This window comes from Macrobrachium nipponense, chromosome 27 (assembly GCF_015104395.2).
Source record: "Macrobrachium nipponense isolate FS-2020 chromosome 27, ASM1510439v2, whole genome shotgun sequence".
Lineage (NCBI taxonomy): Eukaryota > Metazoa > Arthropoda > Malacostraca > Decapoda > Palaemonidae > Macrobrachium > Macrobrachium nipponense.
This window is the reverse complement of record NC_087216.1, coordinates 23,244,149-23,267,644: the sequence shown is the minus strand read 5'-3', so window position 1 is coordinate 23,267,644 and position 23,496 is coordinate 23,244,149. Positions and strand designations below refer to the sequence as shown.

Sequence of the window (23,496 nt, the reverse complement as noted above, 5' to 3'; positions counted from 1 at the left end):
ACCAAAGGCCAAACACTGAGGACCTGAGGTCATTCAACACTAAAAGGGAAATTGAGAGTAGAAAGGCTTGAAATGTGTAAGAGGAGGAAAACCTCCCAATTGCACTACGAAACAAGTGTTAGAAGAGGGTGGATAGCAAGATAGAATAGAGAACATGTACGGAGGTACAGTAAAAGGAATGAAAGGGATTGCAACTAGGGGCCGATGGGATGCTGCAAAGAACCTCAAGTAATTATTAGTATTAAGAAGGCTTAGTTTTTCCAGACCTACCTCAAGTAATGCCTACAGTGCACCATGTGAGGTGCACTGACAGAATGATGGTTGAAAGACACTCGTCTCAATTAATTCCTTAATGTTTCTTTTTTCTTCACATGCTTTTTTCCGACTAAAAAACTCCACCCCTTACCTGTCAGAGTATGAAATACAAGAAACAGTAAACAATGGATCTCTTTCCTCCAAACTTCTAATAACCCCAACAAAAATTCTACACTCAACATTTTCTTAATAACATTTGTGCACGACTGGAAGTGCCATTTGAAGGATATAAAAGATCTCAGTATCTACAACTTTATTTACAAAACTTTAATGCCCTACAGTACAAGACAGCATCAAGTCTTTCGGGTGAAAATACATATGTACACAATCTCCCTGAATAAAACAGATAAATATCTAAAATGTGGTTTAACATTCATGCCTTCACATGTGCTTAATCTTAAAATATGCACACTAAAACCACCCATATGTGATGGAAGTACCAAGTGAGCGTTGCTGGAGGCTACTGGATTAAAAAGTGACCACAAGAGCACATGAGGCAAAGGCTTGCTAATATCCAGTAAGTAATTCTGCCATTTGTGACCATACAAGAGATCACTTTGATTAAAAGCTGTGCAGCTAAGACCTTGGGAACTTCAGAGTATTGGTAGAATGTGACACTGCTTTTCTTGCTCATTTTCCAGACAACAAATCTACTTCTAGGAAAGATTTACTCTGCTAAAGATCTTGGATATCCTTGAACAAAATGCCAGTACTAAATGAATAGTGCTAACTACCAAGGATTAAACTGAAAAAATAAGCAAAGGCTAGTGCATACTGGGTTTCTCCAGGGCATAATCAATATGCACTCAAATATGTATTTTTGAATGACCTAAAATAAGAAGAAATGCCATACATACATTCACATGTACTTACACCATATGAATTAAGACGATGACACCACAAGGAAGCCTAAGCCATACGCTGCAATGTGTCTTTTTGAGTTAAATATACCCATTTTCCTCTAAAATAATTTACAGTCTTCCTACAATGCTTCTCTCAAGCTACACCTTCTTAGTAACACTCAATAACATTAAAATTGCAACAAAAAAGGTCTGCAACTGCCAAAATCCTTTTGACCACAATCAATAACAAAAAATATAAATGCTGGATGAGTAAGATAGGCATTCATGCTACAAAGGTATATTGACCTTCCCCATATATTGTTTGTATGGTGCTTTTACGTTGCATGGAACCAGTGGTTATTCAGCAACGGGACCAATGGCTTTATGCGACTTCCGAACCACGTCGAGAGTGAGCTTCTATCACCAGAAATACACATCTCTCACTCCTCAATGGAATGGCCGAGAATCGAACCAGCGACCACCGAAGTGGGACGCCAACACCATACCAACCATGCCACTGAGGCGCTCTTCTTCCCCATATAGCCACTACAATTGTACTTCTATGGTAGCAGTCATGTCAATTTTGGTTGGTCCACTTACTCTGCCACTGGAGATTGCATGCCAAATACAGTAAATTAAAAATTGTCCTATTAGTGTAAGAACAAACTGAATTTATGACAACACTACACATCCAAGTACTTTATTAAGCATAAGCCTGAATTCTAGTCATTTATCTTTGATTACAGTCATGATATCAGCAATTTTTATTTTGAAGCTGATGTGTTAGCTTTTTTGAGGCAATGACATAAGCTGTTTCATTGTAAATTCAGTGATTCTGCAAAAAATAAAGCACTAAAATACGGCCCTTTAAAATGAGAATGTCATGAAACAGTGTGGAAAAGTATAGTGTCATAATAAAAAAATATTTTATTAAAAAAAAAAAGTAATGAAATACGTAGATCTCTTACTGCCGCTATGTTCCTCGTTAGACGAGTGGTTTTCGCACTCAGCTACCAGTCCAGTGGTCCGAAGTTCAATTCTCGGCTCAGCCAACGCGGAATCAGAGGAATTTATTTCTGGTGATAGAAATTCATTTCTCAATATAATGTGGTTTGTATCTCACAATAAGCTGTAGGTCCCGTTACTAGGTAACCAATTGGTTCCTAGCCACGTAAAAATATCTAATCCTCCGGGTCACCCCTAAGAGAGCTGTTAATCACCTCAGTGATCTGATAAAACTAACATATATAACGTACTGCCACTAAGCACAGTAAAATGTAGTCACCTGAAAGTCCAACTGACATTAAAGGAAGCAGTACCACAACATAAGAATATGTATATTCCTGGTAGGGCGAGTCCCAGTATCACTTGCTGTATAATAGTACTTAGCTTCCCTCTATAACCATGATATATATGTATCAATCAGAGGGGACAGAAGGAAGGACACATGGACTAAAAATGATTAAGTTTTCATGATTGAGACAAATATTTTGAAGCTTTTCATGCACATTCATATAAACTTCATACAATCCTTCCAATTTTTACTAGTGAGGGAGGTAAAGGACTACATGTTCCTCTCCGAAAAACTTTTTTACTCCTGTGAAAAGAATACTTTGTGAGTGTTCACACGACCTGATACAGTATATTAACATCCCAGGCAAATAAGCAGAACCCAGCCAGTGAATTAGCCTCAACGCAGGGTGCTAAGAGGAAAAGGTATAAAGATAATACAAACTTTCATAGTACTTGCAAATCTATTCCCATGGTAACATCAAGTACAGGAAAGACACCAATGGTAACCATGGCAAGAAAAATTGTTCTTTGCAACAAACTTAACTCAACTTAATTGCACATACATATAATATAGGACAATGGAAAAAGCACAAAAAATTGACATTCTCAACAGTGACTGACAAAAAGTCATTTGTTTGAAACTACAAGTAGTTACACATTCACTGAAACTGATCAGCAGCATATCACAATTCCTTAGCACAGCATGTATCTATTGACCAAGATGACCATAGAAAATATGGTACTGTTCTGTATTTACCTTTAAGAAAATAAGGTAATAAAAAATAAACCAGCTGGCAGAAAATGGAGGTCCATGTAAAGCACCTGATATACATATATCCTCATTATGAATGAGAAACTGATAATTTTCCCTTTTTTTAATCACTAATATGGTAATTTAACTGGCAACATGAGTGCTGAAGTTTTATTATGAGCAGGTTTGTAATTCCTCCGAATACCACAGCAAATAAACACAGCAAACCCATAAAAATTCACAACAAGGCATCAAGAGTGTATGACTGCTTGACATTTCTGAACATATGACTGTGGAAGTAATTCACAAAAGAAGGAATCACATGCAAGAATACCCTGCACCAAAAACACACATTTAATAAACAAAAGATATTTATTTAATCAAAATGAGTAGCATTGTTCTGTTACCATTATTTTAACTGCAAAGCAGAATCACCAAACTCAAGTGACAAGCTCTTAACAAGAATTAAACTTCATACAAACTGTTCTTGTTGAAGAATGAGCTGATATCCACCACCACATAAATTTTTTAATAATTCTGAGCAATAGCCATAATGAGTGAAGGCAAAAAAGACCATAATTTCATATATCCGCCAAAACCCAGACCAAGATTTAAGCAAGTGTATTGACTGATGACGCAAGGCAAGAGGTTCGCCTTACTTTTGACCAGGAATAATGGAATCAGCAAAAACCAGGAAATTTGTAATCATATGAGCAAAATATCAAAAACTGTTGCAACACTTTCTTTACAACATTCTCATAACCAAGTTTAGTGTTTCAGTACACTTTCATAAATATTGTACGACAACTTATACTATAAGAGAGCATTCACTCATGCCCCCTTTCATACAATAAACTTCAGTGCACATAAAATACCTCAAAAAACACATCTTGAATCTTCTTATGATTGAATTTATTCCCTTACCAGGGATGATTCAATAGTGATGGCTATTTATGCAAAATATCTTGTTATCTTTAGAGCAATAATAATAAAAAGTTGCTGAAAGTTATTCAACTCTGCTCATGATTTAAAGATAACATTTTGATACTGTTTTTAAAAATAACACCTTCAGCAATTATGTTGAATATTTTTTAAAATCTTGTACTGCTTTACATTTTCGATGTTATTAACATTATTTTGTAGCTTACTTGCTATTTCAGTACCAACTCACAGCTGATCATGGTAAAAGGCTGTACTCCAAATGCCACTAAGTCATAAAATTAAAAAGTTACAATAAATGCTTCCTGTTAATCTCACTTCTACCATGAATGGACTTCAATTTCCTTAAAAAAGCAATAAGGCAGAAAATCTTGTCACCAGAAAAAAATACCAAAATACCAGGAATTCAACATCACAACATCGCAGTTTATTTACTTTAACAACCTAGCAACCACTCTCTTTACAGGATAATTTGAAAGTTAATTTTATCTATTTATACCTTATTCATACACTTCATCCCCATACTGGTTCTTCTTGACTACTCTGGGAGGAGAAGGCCTCGATGAAGACGGGGACGGTGGAGAAGGAAGAGAATCACCAGAGGGTATGTTGGACAGACCGCTGTCTGGAGGTGCATCTAAAAATGTAACAAAATTAAGTGAAATGTTGTTGCTAAAGCAATAAAAACAATTATCATGAAACAGACCTTTTTCTTGACTTCTTGGTGACGTATAAATAAAAGATATGAATAATTGTCCATTGGCAACGATAACCTTGTCTCATAAAAAAACACAGAGGCATGCAAATTCAGAGTATTTCATAATCTGCTCAGGTATTTGCTTTTAGAAGGCTTGTAGTACTACAAACAAATGTCTGCTAATATTAAAAGTACAGTACTTCAACCCAACATTTTAGAACAATGAATTATTTAAAATACCTGAAAATTAAGTAAACTACATGGAATTAAAGGAAAGGGCAGGGAATACACATATGAATCCAAATGACTATAGCTGGTTCACTTAAGTTATTTTCTTGGATGAGCCCTATGCTTACGAGACGTCTGTTTGGCGGCAGCTGATTGGCTGGTACCGGGAGGTAGGCAGCTCCCAGCCAATCAGCGGCCGCCAAACAAACGTCTTAAAGAAAACAGAAAATTTGGGTGTGATACCAGTGCTGAGTAACCCTAAAACACGCAAGTGGTCTCCTTCAGAAATATATCTTATATATAATGTTAATTGCAAACAACATCCCAGCACTTGCCCTACCTTTACCTATCAATGGTTAACAATGAATGACTGACCTTTTGAACATGACTCAATTATGACAACACACATGCAAATTATATTTTTGGTGAACAAATATTTTAAACATTGAACTACTGCAATACCTGAAAGAGGTCTACGATATTTCTCAGCCATTCTACTGACATACTCCTCCCGGTTCTGGCGACGTAACTCTTCATAGGAAGTATAGTGCTGGGGTGAAGTGGTGTTGATTTCAGTGTAAGGATTCAAAGCTGTAAAAGAACAGATTAACAGTTACAACATCAAAAGCCAAATGAATTTCCTGTTTCCATATCAATGATATTACATGTTTGTTTTTCTTAGTTTGAGTGTTTACAGGAGTTTTTCAAGTGTTCAATGAGCTTCCCTGTCTAACTTGATGTGTTCCTATGACATTATTATAATTAATTTTACAGTGCTCTGAAGAGAACATAAAGTCTTCAGCATTGCCTTTACTTAAATTGTTTGTAATTAATGAGCAAGATCTCATCAGAATAAAATGATGGTTTGACAGCATTAGTCTGAGTAACCAGGAGCTTATGATTTCAGTCTGTGATAATTCACATACCGAAATCATAAGCTCCCGAACAAACATAAGATATGGTTAGTAGAGTGATTTCAATACTCTTGAGTTAGACCACTCTCATTTGGTAACCCATGTACATACCATATGTATATGCAATATGTTGCAGTATACAAACACACTGTGATAAGATAGATAAATACATCCAGTGGTGTTTAATAACGTTTTCTACCTTATAAAAAGTATAGTTTAACTTCTCCAACGATTTAAATTTCTTACCTCTCCTAGGGATAATCGAGTGTGATACATTGGGATACAAGAAAATAACAAATACTGCACATTCACTAACACTACTAAACTACCATCAAAACTTTCATTATATAATATGGAAAAGATCTACAATACAGTAATGGTACCTACACTCTGTAACACCTCGCTCATAATCGTCCAAACCCTCATTATGGAAGTCTGGCCTGAGATCATCAAAAATCGGTTGACGGGGATGTGGAGGTTCAGAGTCACTCGATGGCAACGCCACTGTAAAACCAGGCTCCATGGACAAGCTGCAATTAAGATATAAGTCACAATTCCTCACAAAAAATTCAAGTGCTTTATTTTATTTGAGACCTGGAAAATGGAACCCTGAAAGTTTCAAAAATTTAAGAATTTTATATGAAACCTGGATAATGGAACCCCAAAAGCTAGAAGCATCTATTATAAACTTCAACAATGTCCCCAATCTAATGTGATCAAAGCATTTATAAACACATAATAAGAATCCCATATCCACAACTGATTTTAGTACTGTATGGATGAAGATTAAGTTGCAGAATGAAAGTAAAGGAAATTGGAAAAAAACAATGTTAGGAATTTTACATCACATTTCTAAAATGAGAAAAATTTTAGCCTAAAAACTCTGTACTGTTGCCACATATCCCAGCAGCCTCTTCCATAATGTTCATGCTTCATGTTAGTGTACATCCCAAAGAGAATGAGGGTTAATGCATTTAGAGTCCGATTCTAGACAATACCTGTCATTCTTGCATGTATGATTAAAAAAAAATGGTAGAGCAAATATCATTTTAGAAAATATACCAAAAACACAGAACAACTTACGATTCCTGGAAACCCATCCTTCCCTTTCGCTTTCGTAAGGCCTCACCCACAGGGCTGTCAGGAAGTCTCATGAGCTTTTCCGCACACGCATTCTGATAGGAGAACTTCCCAGCGAAGTATCCAAGGAAAGCAGCTCCAAACATTTTAGGAGCGTAGCCATATCGTTCACTAATCTTCAAAACACCTGGAACAATGAATGATCATGGTTAAATCACTGAAAAGTTACATGCATTTCAGTTACAAATATCATTCAATTCTGGAAGAAAGCTTCACAAATAATTTCAAGTTATTCCAAAATTATTTTGCGACTGATACAAATCTTTTATTTACAAAGAGGTCTTTCTGTCATAATGCTCTGTCTGAAAACAGTGTCTCACGAAAACAAAGAGGGTTAAGGAGAAAATTTAAGACTCAGATGATGCATCATAAGGGTACAACTTGCTTCCCTTTTGAAGGCTGACTGACCAAGTGCCAAAAATATTAACTGTCAATGCTAATAAGTCTAAAGTGAAGACTGAAAATGTACACAAAATTTAAGCTACGTATAGCAATACATAGTCCTGGTGAGGCGAAGAACAAGTCAGATTAAAAAATTCTGGGCTCAACATACCTTTCCTCATGGCTAGGTAAGCTGCTGTTGTGAGTGCGGCAGCCATAGGCACACAACGGTAGTAAAATGACTCGATGTTACATTCTCTAAGCACACGCAATTCTTCCTGGTTGAAAACCGGTTTCTGAAAGCAAGAGAAAAAAAATAAAAATTGACAGAAATAAGTTACTGGCAAGGTAAAAGCTGTATTATGTCCTATGTGGGTGTTTGGTGGTACTAAATAAAGTGCTCAACAGTTTTTTCTGTACCATTAACAGGCTAGGTCTATTACTCTCTGCCCTTGATAAAGACTTTTATGAACACTGAAAGTGGGATTCAGGTAAATGGGAAGGCTATGGTAAATGACTGAACAGCGACATAACAGCCACCTCTCTCAGAACACAGCCACTTCCCAAAAAAGCGCTTGAATTATGACGTTACTTCGTAATTTAGGAGAAAACACATTTACCCTACAAAGTTGGTTAGCAAGAGACAGGAGCATCACTGTTAATAGAACAAAGCTTCCAAAAACAACCTATACTCTTGTTTTTTTTCCATCTGTCCATCCGCCTGTGGTGTTTGCGCGTGGTAACACTGCGTCCCAGGCTTTAAATAACATCCTTATTTCAAATGTTAACGGTGTAATTCACATAGAGTAAATTATTAAAACACTTTTCAGTTGCAAATTTACACCCAGATATCCTTTTATTTACCTAAAACTTACACATAGTGTAACTATTTAAAGCCCGGGACGCAGTGTTACTATGCGCGACCACCACAGGCAGATGGAAAAAAACAGAGTAAAGTGATGTATCAATATCTTTGATCTCTTAAACTTAGTGTAAGCAATAACGCAATGGTAACTCCGTGATAGGGAAAAGAGAGAGAGAGAGAGAGAGAGAGGGCAAACAATCATGGACGATCCATCGTCATCACGCTGGCCAGGTCTTATTCACTCGATATTTAATTGGTGAAACAAGAATACAATTACAACTTTAAGCATACCATTCAAAAGATTGAAGTTTCGTCAAACATACCTGTGATAGTATGAAGCCCTACGAACTAAAATAAGCATGTGACGCTCTTCATTAAATATGTTTTCAAGGGAGTTTTGAAATCCAATATGGCTGCTATCGTGTGGCTGGACGGGTCTGGTCACGGATGGACACCATCTTTCCCAGCCTTCCCAGCACTCATTTGAACAATGTTAGCGTATATATGTAACGTTTATTGATCTTACTCAAGATTGCAGTTGTAATCAACACAATAAAACAACATTTTGTTGCCTATATTAGTGAAAGTATGAAACTTGCTATTCCCTGGGTCATGGTTTGAACTGAATTCATTTTTACCTTGTAATTGGTAGTTTTATCCTTACTGCCATCACAACTGAAACTCCACAGTCCTTATTTGATTGTAATTATACACATTATTGGTCTTAATCCATTCCAAATTGCACTTGAACCACGTTGCTGTTCCTGGTTCCTAAGCGCTCACTCCACAAACACAGTTACAAGCAGCAGACGACGACACTGTTTACGAGGTACAAAGCTTTATTCCCTTAATTGTTTACTTTACTCATTATTTAGTTTAACTTTAATTTGTTACTTCAAAATGTTTATTTAATTCATGTCTATTATCCCTTTTTTGCAACCAAATTACTCCAAAAAATTACAGATATTTCTAAAGTAGATACAATCCAATGTTTCTAACCTTGTCGTACATCTGGCTGCCGAAAACCATCGAGGAGCAGACGACGAATTAATGGATTATAATTTTTTTTTTTTTGCTAGCACTTTTCATTGATTTAAGTCTATATTAGTATTTTGATTTTTTTTAATAACTGTATGCCAGGTATAAATGTAACCTTTAATGTTTGCATACTAAGTTGTCATAGTAATGCCATAATGATAAAATTGCTTTAATATTTATGTATATATACTTCCAATACGTAAGCTAATTTCAACCATTTCCAAGTTTTGTGTAAGTCTTATACCCAGTTTGGAGGGAGAACACATACCAATTGGCAACAATGAATTCCACGTGAAATAAAATGCACGATGAAATGTTAAATTATAATTCGAGTGAATCGTTAGATATATCCACCAATGTAAACTATTATTAGATAGATAGATAGAAAAATCATAGAAAATAAGTTTAAACTGAAGCAACTTTCAGAGAGAGAGAGAGAAGGGAAGGTGAAGGAAGGAAGAAGGACAGGGGTGGCGGTGGAGGTGGGGGGAGAGGGTAGGTGGAGCTTTTTACTATTGTGTTTGTATCCATTTCTGGATAATGGAGTTTTTGTCTCTTGGTACAAGGACAAGTGTCATTATTCTTCATGATTAGTGATTCACGATACCCTTATAAATTACGGCACTGGGTGTAATACACTATAGCAAAATCTCGTTCTGGTACAATTGTTTGTTACAGAAATATTGCCAAAAAACGTGCTTGCACTGTTTCTGAAACCCATAGTAGGTATGCTGCTTAGTTGTCAATTAAGTTTTTTGTAATCAAGTATTTTTTACAAGCTAGCTATTGTATAAATTTGTATTTTTCTCAAACAAAACATATGCTCCTCAATGCTAACTTTCCTCTTTTAACGACTTTCTGGTCATTGCAAATTTGGCCCCATTAATTTCTTATGGTGCGAAAACAGACAAGAGGCCCACGGAGCGAAAGCGATTGCGTCACACTACGGCGGTAATCCGGCAGTAAAACATCTTCATATATCCCAAAAGTAAATAATAAAGATATATATGTGCATTACGATTATAACAATTACATGAATAGCTGGTAACAATCTACATGAATAACTGGTAAACTATTCTGCAAGAAAGTTGAATATAGTAATTCATTTACAATTGGTACGAAAGCCAAGATGTCGTGACGTCATAATACAGGACTTAAAAAAAACGTCCTAATTCCGAAAAATAATTCCTTAAATTTGAGTCAGGAATCAAGTTACTTTTTCAATAATGAATATTTTCAAATTAATTATCATAAATATGTAAAATATGATATTGTTAAGATACAATAAAGTTTGTTCATACTTACCTGGCAGATATATATATAGCTGTATTCTCTGAAGTCCGACAGAATTTCTAAAACTTACGACACACGTAGTGGGAGTTAGGGTGGTTAGTACCCATTCCCGCCGCTGGAGGCGGGTATCAGGAACCATTCCCATTTTCTATCAGATTTCTATCTCCACGTCTCCTGAGGGGAGGTGGTGGGTACTAAAATTATATATATCTGCCAGGTAAGTATGAACAAACTTTATTGTATCTTAACAATATCATTTTTTTTGTTCATGAAACTTACCTGTCAGATATATATATAGCTGAATCCCACCTTTGGCGGTGGGAGAGACAGAAAAAGGATTTTAGAAAACATATAAATGTATATGATTGACATCTTGGTTACCTTACCTCGTTAGCATAGCTTGACTTCGTGATTACTGTCACCCAAGCCTGCTTCTGCTTCACTAGAGTTACCAACAAAGGTGATTGTACCGAGGTAGTTGGTGCGCTCTAGATGATCTGTCAACGGGGACGGGACCACAATGTGACTAGACCATGACCATACTTCCGAGGGCAACGAGGCACCACCACCTAAGTTAGCCTAACAACAAACTCCCATATACCAAAGGCTAAAGGAAGGGACGACTGTACTCGGCAGCCGACCCTACAAAACCATAAACATACCAATATTAAAAACTCACTTACCCTTTTCTATGGGAAAGGATGAGTGCTACCTCCTGCCCCCAAAATAGTGTCTGCGGCGACGTATGGTCCGAGGAGAGTAACAGCTTTCATAGGTCGTTCTCACCTCCACCCGTAGGTAGTGAGAGGCGAACACTGGGTTACTCCTCCAAAAAGTAGCACTTAAAATGTCTTTAAGAGCCATGTTTTTCTGAAAGGCTATTGAGGTCGAAATAGCCCTTACTTCGTGCGCCGTTAACTTTAACGTATCCATTCAAGTCACTGTCTTTGCAAGAAGCGTGCGCCTCTTTAATGGTGTTTCTCAAAAAGAATGCCAGTGCATTCTTGGACATGGGCATGTTTGGTCTCTTGACCGAACACCATAAGTTCTCTGCAGAACCTCGGCAATCCTTCGTTCTACGAATATACTCTCTAAGAGCCCTAAACAGGACACAGGACTCTTTCTGCTCTTGACCAATGATCTCTGCCATACCCTTGATCTCGAATGTTCTAGGCCACGGATTGGAAGGGTTTTTCGTTTTTGCCAGAAACGACATATTCAAAGAGCAGACTGCATTATGCCCTTTGAAACCGACGTGTTTGCTGATACCTGTATTTCGCTAACTCTCTTCGCCGTCGCCAGAGCAGTTAGGAATACAGTTTTCTTCGTCAAATCCCGTAGAGACGAAGATGAAAGAGGTTCAAAACGATTTGACATCAAATATTTTAGGACCACATCCAGGTTCCACGAAGGTAGCTTCGGTAGTGGTACCTTGGTCGTTTCAAAAGATCTCAATAGATCATGGAGATCCTTATTGTTAGCGAGGTCAAGACCTCTATGGCGAAAGACTACAGATAGAACGCTTCTGTAGCCTTTAATAGTTGACACTGCCAACTTTAGATCTTGTTTCAGATAAAGCAAGAAGTCGGCGATCTGGCTCACAGAGGTAGTGGTAGAGGAAACTCCTTTTCTCTTACACCAACTTCTAAAGGCTGCCCACTTCGATTGGTAAACCGCGATTGATGATGGTCTCCTCGCGGTGGCGATAGCTTTAGCCACTGATTTCGAAAAACCTCTCGCTCTGGCCAACTTTTGGATAGTCTGAACGCAGTCAGACTCAGAGCGGAGAGGTTTTTGTGGTACCTCTCGAAGTGGGGCTGTTTGAGTAGATCTCTCCTTACGGAAGAGATCTCGGATAATCCACTAGGTAGAACATCACCTCTGTGAACCAGATCGCTGCGGGCCAAAAGGGGGCGATTAAGGTCAACCTCGTCCCCTCCGATGCTGCAAATTTTCTCATCACCTCCCCCAGGATCTTGAAGGGGGAAAAGCGTAGAGATCTAGGCCCGTCCCATCCATAGAAGGGCGTCTACTGCTACTGCTCCCGGATCGAGAACCGGGGAGCAATACAGAGGAAGTCTCGCCGTCCTTGATGTTGCGAAGATGCCCACTAAGGGGCATCCCCAAAGACCCCACAGTTCCTGCATACTTCTTGATTGAGAGTCCACTCTGTCGGCAATAACTGTCCTTGTCGACTGAGGAGATCTGCCCGGACGTTTCTCGACTCCGGCAATGAATCTTGTCAATATTGTGACTTCTCTCTCCTTCGCCCAAAGCAGGATCTCTTTTGCTAGAGAAAACAGGGAGCGAGATGTGTTCCTCCTTGTTTCTTCAAGTATGCCAGGGCTTGTGGTGTTTGTCCGAGTTGATCTGAACCACCGACGGGAGACCTTTGTACTGGAAGAACTGGAGCGCTAATTGAACCGCTGCCAGCTCTTTGAAGTTGATATGCCAGGTTACCTGTTCCCTCTCCAGGTACCTGACACTTCCTCCCCCCCTAGAGTTGCTCCCCACCCCGTGGATGACGCGTCGGAGAACAACACTAGGTCGGGGTTCTGAAGCTTGAGGGATACGCCCTCTGACAGCTTCCACGGATCGAGCCACCATCTTAGATGGTTCTTCACCTCTTCCGAGATGTTTAACTTCATGTCGAAGTTGTCCTTTTCTGTCCAGCTGTCCGACAGAAAGAACTGAAGAGGTCGGAGGTGTAGCCTCCCCAGGGAAACAAACTTCTCCAGCGAGGAAATGGTCCCCAGCAGACTCATCCATTCCCTCACCGAGCATGAATCCTTCCTAGAAAGGCTGCACTTTTTCTATGCCTTGTTGCTGACGTTCCTGGGACGGAAAAGCCCGAAAAGCCACTGAATCCATCTGAATCCCAGATACACGATGGACTGTGTGGGGTCAGATGTGACTTCTCGAAGTTCACCAGAAGTCCCAGGGACGCAGCTAAAGACAGAGTCGTCTTCAAATCCTTCAGGCACCGGGTCTGCGAGGAGGCTCGTATGAGCCAGTCGCCTAGATAGAGCGAGATTCTGATGTTGGAAAGATGGTGAAGATAAAAGGGGCCGTACTCAGTCCGAAACAGAGAGCCCTGAATTGAAAGACTTCCCTTTCAATACGAACCGAAGTAATTCATCGATTGGGGATGTATCGGGACGTGAAAGTAGGCGTCCTGGAGGTCGAGTGATACCATCCAATCTCCAGGTCTTAAGGCCCCCAGAACTGACTGAGGTGTCTCCATCTTGAACCTCTGCTTCTCTATAAAGAGGTTTAGACGACTTACATCCAAGACGGGTCGCCCACCCTCCGATTGTTTCGGTACAAGAAACAATCTGTTGTAAAATCCTGGCGTTGCCAGGTCTAAAACCTGTTCCACTGCTCTCTTCTCGAGCATCTGCTCGAGCAGGTCGAAAAGAATCATTCGCTTTGTTAGCGGATACGATGGGGACAAGTCCCTGGGAGTGGAAGTCAACGGGGGCGGCTTTATGAAAGGGATCTTGTAACCCTTCTCTATGACGTCGAGAGACCAGGTGTCTGCCTCTCTTACTCTCAGGCTTCTACAAACAACTGCAGCCTGGCTCCTACCGGTGACTGAAGGCACGATTTTCTCACTTCTTACCCCTAGACTTGGAAGGGGCTCTACCTCTAGGAAGGCTTCTTCCTCGAGGAGACGATCTAGCGGAAGTCCCTCCACGAAAAGGGCTTCTGCTTTCTAAACTGTTGTGTTCCAGACGACGTTGAAGGGCCAGCCAGGACGTCTCGAAGACTGAGCCAACAGGTCTTGTGTGGCTTTCTCCTGCAGACTCACTGCCAGATCCTTCACCATAGCTTGGGAAGAGATGACTCGAGAAGGGAGCATACAAAAGTTCTGTCCTCTGTGCGGAGAGACAGACTTAGCCGCGAAGTTGCAATAAAGCGACCTTTTCTTAAGAACCCCTGCTGAAAAATGAGAGGCTAACTCCTCTGAGCCATCCCTGACGGCCTTGTCCATGCATGACAATACACTGGACAGCTCCCCCAAGCTGATCGAGTCTGGCTTACGAGATTGGTTGTCTAAGGCTCCAAGACACCAGTCTAAAAGTTGAACACTTCTAAGGACCTAAATAGTCCCTTCAAAAGATGGGTCCCAGTTCGGAGTCGTCCAAGAAACCTTAGCCGATGCTAAAAGGGCACCTCCATTGAGGCATCCAATCCACGGCTGGCGAAATCACCTTGAGCCGACGTAGGAACCTTCAATCCTAATTCCTCGCCTGTCTCACCACATCCCTGCCTTACCGCTAAGTCTAGACGGAGGCAGGGCGAAAGTAGTTCTTCCTTTTGCTTTCCTAGACTCCATCCAGGCGTTTACCTTCCGGAAAGCTCTTTTCGTAGATAACGACGTCTTCATCTTCACGAAACCTGGAGACTTACTTGTCTTCGACGACGAAAACTGAGAAGGAGGAGAAGGAGGAGCAGCTGGCTGAAAAGTATCGCCAAACGAATCACGAAGTAGTCGTGCCAAAACTTGATAATCTGACGAGGCAGACGTAGCAGGTTGATCATCATCAACATCCTCCGACGAACCGCTAAGTTCTCCTTCTTCCCTACCCGAGTACAAGTCCGAAGGAAGAGGCAGAAGTCCTTTAGCTCCAAGTCTCCTATCTGAACGATGAAAAGAAGACGAGGGTAACGGATCCTTAACAGTAACAGGATCAGGAGTCACATTTAGAGGCGAACGTGCCAAAGTCTCGGGAACCACATCCGAGTGACAGCGAACTTCCACATTCGCGTCCACCGAGGTCTTACTAGAACGTCTACGAGCGTCCATCTGAGCGTCCAAAGTAGCGTTCTCTCGAGCGACCAACTCAGCGTCCAACCTAGCGTCCAGCGAAGCGTCCAACGGAGCGTCCATCAAAGAGACTCTTCTACCGTCCCGCGAAGCGTCCTTCCGAACGTCCAGCGAAGAAACTTGATCCACTGCCGACTAAACATAACGTTGAGCGTCAACACGTCATGTCGAAGACGTGCAGAACGCAAATCGTCGTCAGCAGAAGCGTCGAAGTCGGAACGCCGAGCGTCCTCTCTACGGGAAGGGAGAGGAGCATGCAGAGCACTCTCTAACTTGGCGTTATAACGTCACCTCTAGATGAACCCTGGGGAGCCAAACGACGTCTAGAGGGCGAAATATCAGAAGACGAGGACGCAAAAGGAGCCATTGGAGAAGGCTGCTTAGATCTCTTGATAGGCAGTCTATCGTCTTTCCTTCGACGCGGGTGGGACCGTCTCCTTCTGTGCAGTAAAGCGTCCAGTTGCCGCTGCATCGCAATGATGATCTCCGTCTGAGATGTCTCCTTACGCGGAGACGAGCTGCGCTTGCGAGAAGGAGAGGGGCGAGGGGACGCCTTCTTCCTTCTCCCAGGAACAGCCTTGGCTCTAGAGCGACTGGGGCGCTCGAGGGCGTCATCGTCGGATGACGTCCTATACTTCTTCTGGGGAGGAAAGGCTACGCTTTCCGGAGAAGAATGCCACTCAGACATAGCATGACGTGAAGCGTCCAGCTCTTGACGAGTCCTCTTCAGAGGTCGCGAATCCGATCGAGATTCCCACCCCTTGCGCGGGGGGGACGCGTCGGAAGACGAGAAACAATCCTTAAGGATACGTGCTCGAGCACGCTCCTTAGCAGCCTGGGAAGCGTCCACAGGAACTGCTGAAGGGACGCCAGATCGGTGGGGGGTTCCCCGTAACCCTCCTTCGGCCTTCGACATGCCCTCTCCCTGAGTCCTGGGAGTCCGGCAGAGGTCCCAGCCTAGAGGCGCTATAGGGCCGATCTGACGCCCCCTCCACTTCACTAGGGGCACTATCACTGCACTTATTTTGCCTGTTTTCAAGGGCAAGCACTTTAGATTCCAGCGTTTTCAATGAATCTAGAATAAGCGAAAGGGCATTACCCTCCGCAGACACCACTTGAGGGCCCGAAGGCAACACTACAGGGTTAGGAGACACAAATTCTAAAGGAGGGTTAGAAGGGATACATTAATACCCTGTCTGCTACCCGACTTACTCCTGGAGGAAGACCTCCTAATCCTATCACGTTCTAACTTCTTAACGTAGGATTCATACGTCTTCCATTGCAAATCATCTAAGCTTTCACACTCATTACAGCGTAAATCAAATCTACACTCTTGCCCCCTACACCCGTCCCTTTACCACAATGTGTGAGGAATCAACCAAGGCTTTTGGAAGCCTAACCTTGCATTCCACCTTCGAGCACACACCCTGGCGCTAGCAGAACTACATCCAGACATTTTAAGGGAAAAATCTAAGCCAAAATCAAAAACAGTCCAAATCACGTATGCCAAGCTATCGATCCAATCAAAAAACCAAAAAGTCAGAGGATACTCAAGCAATATGAAAAGTTTTCCAAATCCTGAGGCGGAGGTGTGTAAACAGGTGTTTACGACACCGGCGACAGAAGAAATCTGATAGAAAATGGGAATGGTTCCTGATACCCGCCTCCCAGCGGCGGGAATGGGTACTAACCACCCTAACTCCCACTACGTGTGTCGTAAGTTTTAGAAATTCTGTCGGACTTCAGAGAATAAACAGCTATATATATCTGACAGGTAAGTTTCATGAACAAAATTGATGTTTTACTATTTATTTAAAAATATTTATCTAGTGCACGCCTCATCATCTTCTTCAACCAAAACCGTAGTTTCCTTAAAAACGTCGTGGAAGGGACTGTTTTACGATTGTTGTGATGAAAGTGCCCCAGCATCTATGGGTACAAGTGGTGTGCGGATTTATCACAGGAAATGGGAAGTTTGTTGACACAAGCGACTCCGCAAACATCAAGATGGCATCAATCTTCTAAACTTTTTTAATCGTAGATGGCATCAATCTTCTAAACTTTTTTAATCGTAAGTAAAAATGTTGAAAGCGTATTGGTGTTGTGGGCCTGCGTTGGCCACCCTTTTCATTACCCTCTGTTTAAATTTTAAAATATGGCATTAATTTCTAACTTTTGAGAAAATACTTACTTCAACAGGAGAGTAGAGGTCTTTAGCTCTGTCTCTCACCAGCAACAACTCGTGACTGATGACCATCTCCGGTGTCAGGACACATTAAAAGTACTTTTTCAGAGGGTGGCAAGCCATGATAGTCGGTGAGTTGGCCAGTCCATGCGGTGTTTTACCCTATACCTGAAACTGTCAGTCTCATTTTCTAAGCAAGGTTGACCTTTAGTAGGTCCAAAGAGTCAAAAATCTCCTTGGTCACGTAGGGTAGTGCATCTTACCTTATACGAAGCCGGAGGCTATCTACAATACCTATAAAACCAGCAAGGAGGAATTACGACTACCAGGTACCTAACGTAGGCTATCTAGATTTCGGCTAAGCTAGGTATTAGTAGGTATATTAGAGACAGATTAATAACCTTCATAGCCTAGGCCTACACAATAGTTGTAATAAGTGCCTATGCCATTGGAAACACGTTCAATTAAACAAAACCACTGTTACGCCTACCTAACATCTAGGGAAGCTGACTACGGGACCTTGATTGGGTAACCAGCGATAGCTACCTAAATGAGCATCATTAGGTAACTGCTTTTCCCAACTTAGATTCATTGTAATATAAGTGTGTGCATTTCAAACATGGCTAAAGACTTACAAACTGCTGTTCTTGCGTGTGAGCTCCTGCGGGGGGATATCCCTGTTCATTGTGCCGTATACCTTGATCGGTGGACGTCATGTTTACAAACTCGCATTGCAGTTTCGCAACTTCGTCTGCCTCAGCTTCTTCTTCTTCCCGAGTCTTACGAGATCTCGAAGCACCGGAACAGGAAACTTAACGTCAAACTTTTTGTTTAAACAAGTATTCAGAGCATCCTATAAATAACAAAAATAAAAAGTATGTTAATCCATACAGTGAAGAACAAACAAAGAAAGGCAAAAAGATATATAAGTGGTGGGTGGCGCAAGTAAATTGGGTAGCCAATGCGACTGGGGCCATCAATTCAATGTCACTTTTTCTCGCTTAAACAAGTATACAGAGCACCATATAAAAAAGAAGTATAATAGTCTATAAGATGAAGAACGAACCAGGGCAGACACAAGGGATAGAAGTGGTGGGAACACAAGGCAATTTAGGCAGCCAGTTCGACTATGACTAGGACAGGAAACGGAATGACAGACAAGAACTACGAGTAAGAAAAGCATCACCTGCAGAATTAACACAAAATGATTGACGTGTATTCTGTACGGGACCAATGCTGTAAATTTTACTGACTATAAACTGACAAACTACCAAAACCAGAAATTGGAATTGCATTTTCCACGAAGAAATGAAGAGATGCTGAAAAAAATAGTTTTAGAAATACTATGCAAGATAAACAAGTGGCAGTCTGTGGTCATATGAAATGACAATATTATAAAGAATGGGGCAACTGATACATAAAAAACAAGACAGTGAAATATCTATTAAAATGATGAGTACGAAAACCTCGAGAACGAAAATTTATCAAGAAAGGGAAAACATCCTTAAGGAGAAACAATTAATCGATATTTTTACGTCAGTGTCATGACGTGGTGCAGATCAACTGGAAATTCTGCTGAGCGTTTATTTTAGCAAATTATTTAGTACCAACCTTTACAGTTGAATATTAGTGACAAGTACGTATTTGGAGAATGATTGTTGTCACATTTCATTGTTATGTCCATAATAATGCAAGGGGGTTGTGTGATAAAATATTAAGTGAAGAATCACATAGTTATATTGTGATATCGAGCAAGTAAAGGTTGTTTTATTAAAACATTTTCTATGGTTCAGGGATGAGAGAGAGAGAGAGAGAGAGAGAGAGAGAGAGAGAGAGAGAGAGAGAGAGAGAGAGAGAGAGAGAGAGAGAGAGAGAGAGAGAGAGAGAGAGAGATAAAACCTCTACTTTCAGAGAACAAATACCTTTCTGTTATACATTATTATCTCATATCCAAAACAATTCAGACGCCCATTTACACGTCGGCCTAATCTTATCTCTTCATCTGATCCATTTTTCGGTATCTTGCATCGTCTTATCTGGTAAGGCTTTACCCTATCATTAACGATGATATGCCACGGTCTGGCACTGGCTTAACAGTAGACCTTAAATGTGTGATGCGTGCTGGTAGTACTATTGCACATTCAAACGGGAAATAACCTAGACTGAAGTCAAGGTTTTTGTAGGTCAGTCATTACCATTTCAAGATAAGTGTTCTTATGTATTCATTCATGTAGCAGGAATTTGGTCACTAAAATCTAAAGATAATAAGCTACTTTAGATAGTAAACACTAGACTCATAATCGCAAGTTAGCGTTTCTCGATCCTTAATGCTTCTTCTCCGGTGTGCTTCGCATGACTGTGGTGTTCATAGACTTTCAGTCTTTGAAATTTCAGCCTTTCTCATTATCAATAACAAATAGTAGCTTCCTTGAATAGTTATGCTATTCAAACCAAATGTTCTATAAGTTATCAATTTTCATATCCAAAGGGATGAATGTTACAGTATTTATGCATGATATTTGGTAAATATGCAAAATTAGCGGTAACTTTGATTGCTTCTAAAACTTATCACAATTACCAAAGTTACTGATATTTATGCACTTTCTACAGGTGATAAGTTAATGATTCATTAAATGTAATACACTATATCGGACTTTAGTTTATTATAAGATGTTAAATCCTAAATCTTTAAGAATTTAGACATTCAACACATTTCGAGGCAGTTAAGCCCCTATTCACCCTTACCTCCACCCACAAGCAGAAAAAAACAACAGAGCAAGAAAGCAACTAAGAAGATAAGCAAGAAAAAATAGGAAAGAGGGAAGGAAATATAAAACAAAAATGGCAATGTGTCTAAGGAATCTCTCGAGCAGCGAAGACGAGGACGCCTTGGAAGGGGGAAGAGGAGATGAAGAAGAAGAAGAATCCTCGCCGATCAGCGACAGTCCATTCTTCTCGGTTTCCTCACCAGGTGACTCTGATGTCTTCCTTCAAGAGTCGGCTTTTGGTTCCTTCACTTCGTACGGGGAACCAGGCAGTGTGGCCTTCCCTGCAACCCCATCCTACATGAGTAGCAAGCAGTCATCTTCCTCTAGGTTAGAGATAACCTCTCTCTTTATTTATATAAAAGGATCTCCTCCCCTGACTGGGATTTGAACCTAGGCCTATATAGGGGCTGGAATGCTCTAAAGACATGTTTGCATCCTGGTTAAGGGGGGGAGACTTATCATATGTATAATTCCCTTTGGTTACAAGTTATTCCCAGGGTAACGTGAATTGTATATTAAAGGGTTATTTGCTGCTTAAATTGTACACACACACACACACACACACACACACACACACACATATATATATATATATATATATATATATATGAATATTTGATCACGAAATATATAAAACGTGATGCTATGTATAAATAAAGGTTTTTGCCACGAAGGAAGAAGATGAAAAGCGAGATAGTCAAGCACTTTCGGTCTAGTTCGACCCTTTACTCAGGCACAACTGATCTTACAGAGGAAAAAAATAGTCAAGGTAGGCTTAATATCCAAACTGACACTACAAGATTAGCAATAAGGTCGATTTCACTCTATAGAAACGAGGAAACACCTGAGGGCAGCCACACCTTGGAGGATACACGCGCGGTCAACAGATGATTCATCCAGAAAACAATACATTTTGATAAAAGGAGGCATATACAACTTATTATCATGAAATTTACAAAAATGTTCCCCAAAAAATTATTAATGAAAAGAAAAAAATATATATAAATATATCGAGCAAGAGAGAGAGAGAGGAATAATAACTTTATACACGTGGGACTAATTTATTAGTAGTTCATTTATTTTAAGGTCCTTCATAAACATTTTACAAATATACGTGTCCAAATGGTACATTCCCGGACTAAGATTTAGGTTGTTGTGATTAGTGATTTGTATAATTGCTGATTCCAGTAATTTTCTTGAAACATAATCATTAGATCTAGCAATTACAGAGGTATCACCCCAATTAATACAATGAGATTTTTCACTCAGCTGGATAAACTGTGCATTTGAAGTCTGGGCTGTTCTAACTGAATACATATGCTGCTTAATACGTACACATAAATTTTTACTTGACTGACCAACGTAAAACGATGGGCAATCCTTACAAGGAATTTTGTAAATGATGTTGTTATTTGTTACGGGACTATTCTTAATCAACATATCTTAAATGGTATTGTTATAAGAGAACACTCCATTAACATTTAACGATTTAAATATTGATTTTATGGTTTCAAATCCACAAAAGTAAGGTAAGCTATGTACATAAAATCAATATTTAAATTGTTTAATGTTAATGTAGTGTTCTCTTATAACAATACCATTCAAGATATGCTAATTAAGAATAGTCCCGTAACAAATAACAACATCATTTACAAAATTCCTTGTAAGGATTGCCCATCGTTTTACGTTGGTCAGTCAAGTAAAAATTTATGTGTGCGTATTAAGCAGCATATGTATTCAGTTAGAACAGCCCAGACTTCAAATGCACAGTTTATCCAGCTGAGTGAAAAATCTCATTGTATTAATTGGGGTGATACCTCTGTAATTGCTAGATCTAATGATTATGTTTCAAGAAATTTACTGGAATCAGCAGTTATACAAATCACTAATCAAAACAACCTAAATCTTAGTCCGGGAATGTACCATTTGGACCCGTATATTTGTAAAATGTTTATGAAGGACCTTAAAATAAATGAACTACTAATAAATTAGTCCCACGTGTATAAAGTTATTATTTCTCTCTCTCTCTCTCTTGCTCGATATTCTCTCTCCCTCTCTCTCTTGCTCGATATATTTATATATATATTTTTTTCGTCTTTTCATTAATAATTTTTTGGGGAACATTTTTGTAAATTTCATGATAATAAGTTGTATATGCCTCCTTTTTTCAAAATGTATTGTTTTCTGGATGAATCATCTGTTGACCGCGCATGTATCCTCCAAGGTGTGGCTGCCCTCAGGCGTTTCCTCGTTTCTGTAGAGTGAAATCAACCTTATTGCTAATCTTGTAGTGTCAGTTTGGATATTAAGCCTACCTTGACTATGTTTTTCCTCTGTCAGATCAGTTGTGCCTGAGTAAAGGGTCGAACTAGACCGAAAGTTCTTGGCTATCTCGCTTTTCATTTTTTTCCTTTGTGGCAAAAACCTTTATTTATATATACATACACACACACACACACACATATATATATATATATATATATATATATATATATATATATATATATATATATATATATATATATATATATATATATATATATATATGTATATATATACACACATAAATATATATATATATATATATATATACCATATATATATATATATATATATATATATATAATATATATATGAAATTTCAGATATGGTTAAATTGTTTACATTGCTTTTCCTTCTTTATTCTGCGTTCATTCCCCTCCTCCTCCTTCTTCTCTTCTTCTTCTTCTTCTTCTCGTCCAGCGTGAAGAGCAGGTCATCACAGCGCAGCTCGAGTAGCGACAGCAGCGCCTCGACCACCAAGCAAGGAACAATGACCAAACTCTTCAGGAGGTCCGTGTCCCTCATCGTCAGGTCCCGGAGCGGCGTGGAGCTCTCGTCGATGGAGTCCTTCGAGTTCACCAGTCCTCTGAGTCAGATCAAAGACAGTCTCCTGCACATTTACCGCACGAACACGCTGCCTCATCAGGGTCTGTGTCGCTTCCATGAGATGGTAGGAGGAACCGTGAGGTGGCTT

At 39.9% G+C, this 23,496-nt stretch overlaps 2 protein-coding genes across 2 annotated transcripts in view; one reads left to right on the top strand and one right to left on the bottom strand.

The window, feature by feature from the left end:
* Window positions 1-556: 556 nt before the first annotated feature.
* LOC135200920 (OCIA domain-containing protein 1-like) lies at window positions 557-18,852 on the bottom strand. Its single transcript, XM_064229686.1, has 7 exons — window positions 18,779-18,852; window positions 18,348-18,565; window positions 7,673-7,796; window positions 7,063-7,246; window positions 6,367-6,509; window positions 5,528-5,656; window positions 557-4,777 (listed from the first exon to the last, which is right to left on the bottom strand). Exons 2-7 carry the CDS (start codon window positions 18,426-18,428, stop codon window positions 4,641-4,643), a joined length of 798 nt encoding a protein of 265 aa, XP_064085756.1. The 5' UTR covers window positions 18,429-18,565; window positions 18,779-18,852; the 3' UTR covers window positions 557-4,640.
* A 981-nt stretch (window positions 18,853-19,833) lies between these two features.
* The window catches only part of LOC135200919 (uncharacterized), a 10,879-nt gene continuing 7,216 nt past the window's right edge, over window positions 19,834-23,496 (top strand). Inside the window, exons 1-2 of the mRNA XM_064229685.1 lie at window positions 19,834-20,807; window positions 23,223-23,472. Coding sequence (XP_064085755.1) covers window positions 20,554-20,807; window positions 23,223-23,472 — 504 coding nt within the window. The 5' untranslated portion in view covers window positions 19,834-20,553. The remainder of the gene's footprint in view (window positions 20,808-23,222; window positions 23,473-23,496) is intronic.

Excerpts from the sequence above, each read along its gene's own strand:
- LOC135200920 (XM_064229686.1), bottom strand. The coding sequence starts at position 18,428 with ATGACGTCCACCGATCAAGGTATACGGCACAATGAACAGGGATATCCC. Across the intron at positions 6,510-7,062 it reads AGGATGGGTTTCCAGGAATC|CTTGTCCATGGAGCCTGGTT; the intron begins GTAAGTTGTTCT and ends TCTTAATTGCAG. Across the intron at positions 4,778-5,527 it reads ATATCGTAGACCTCTTTCAG|ATGCACCTCCAGACAGCGGT; the intron begins GTATTGCAGTAG and ends TTACATTTTTAG.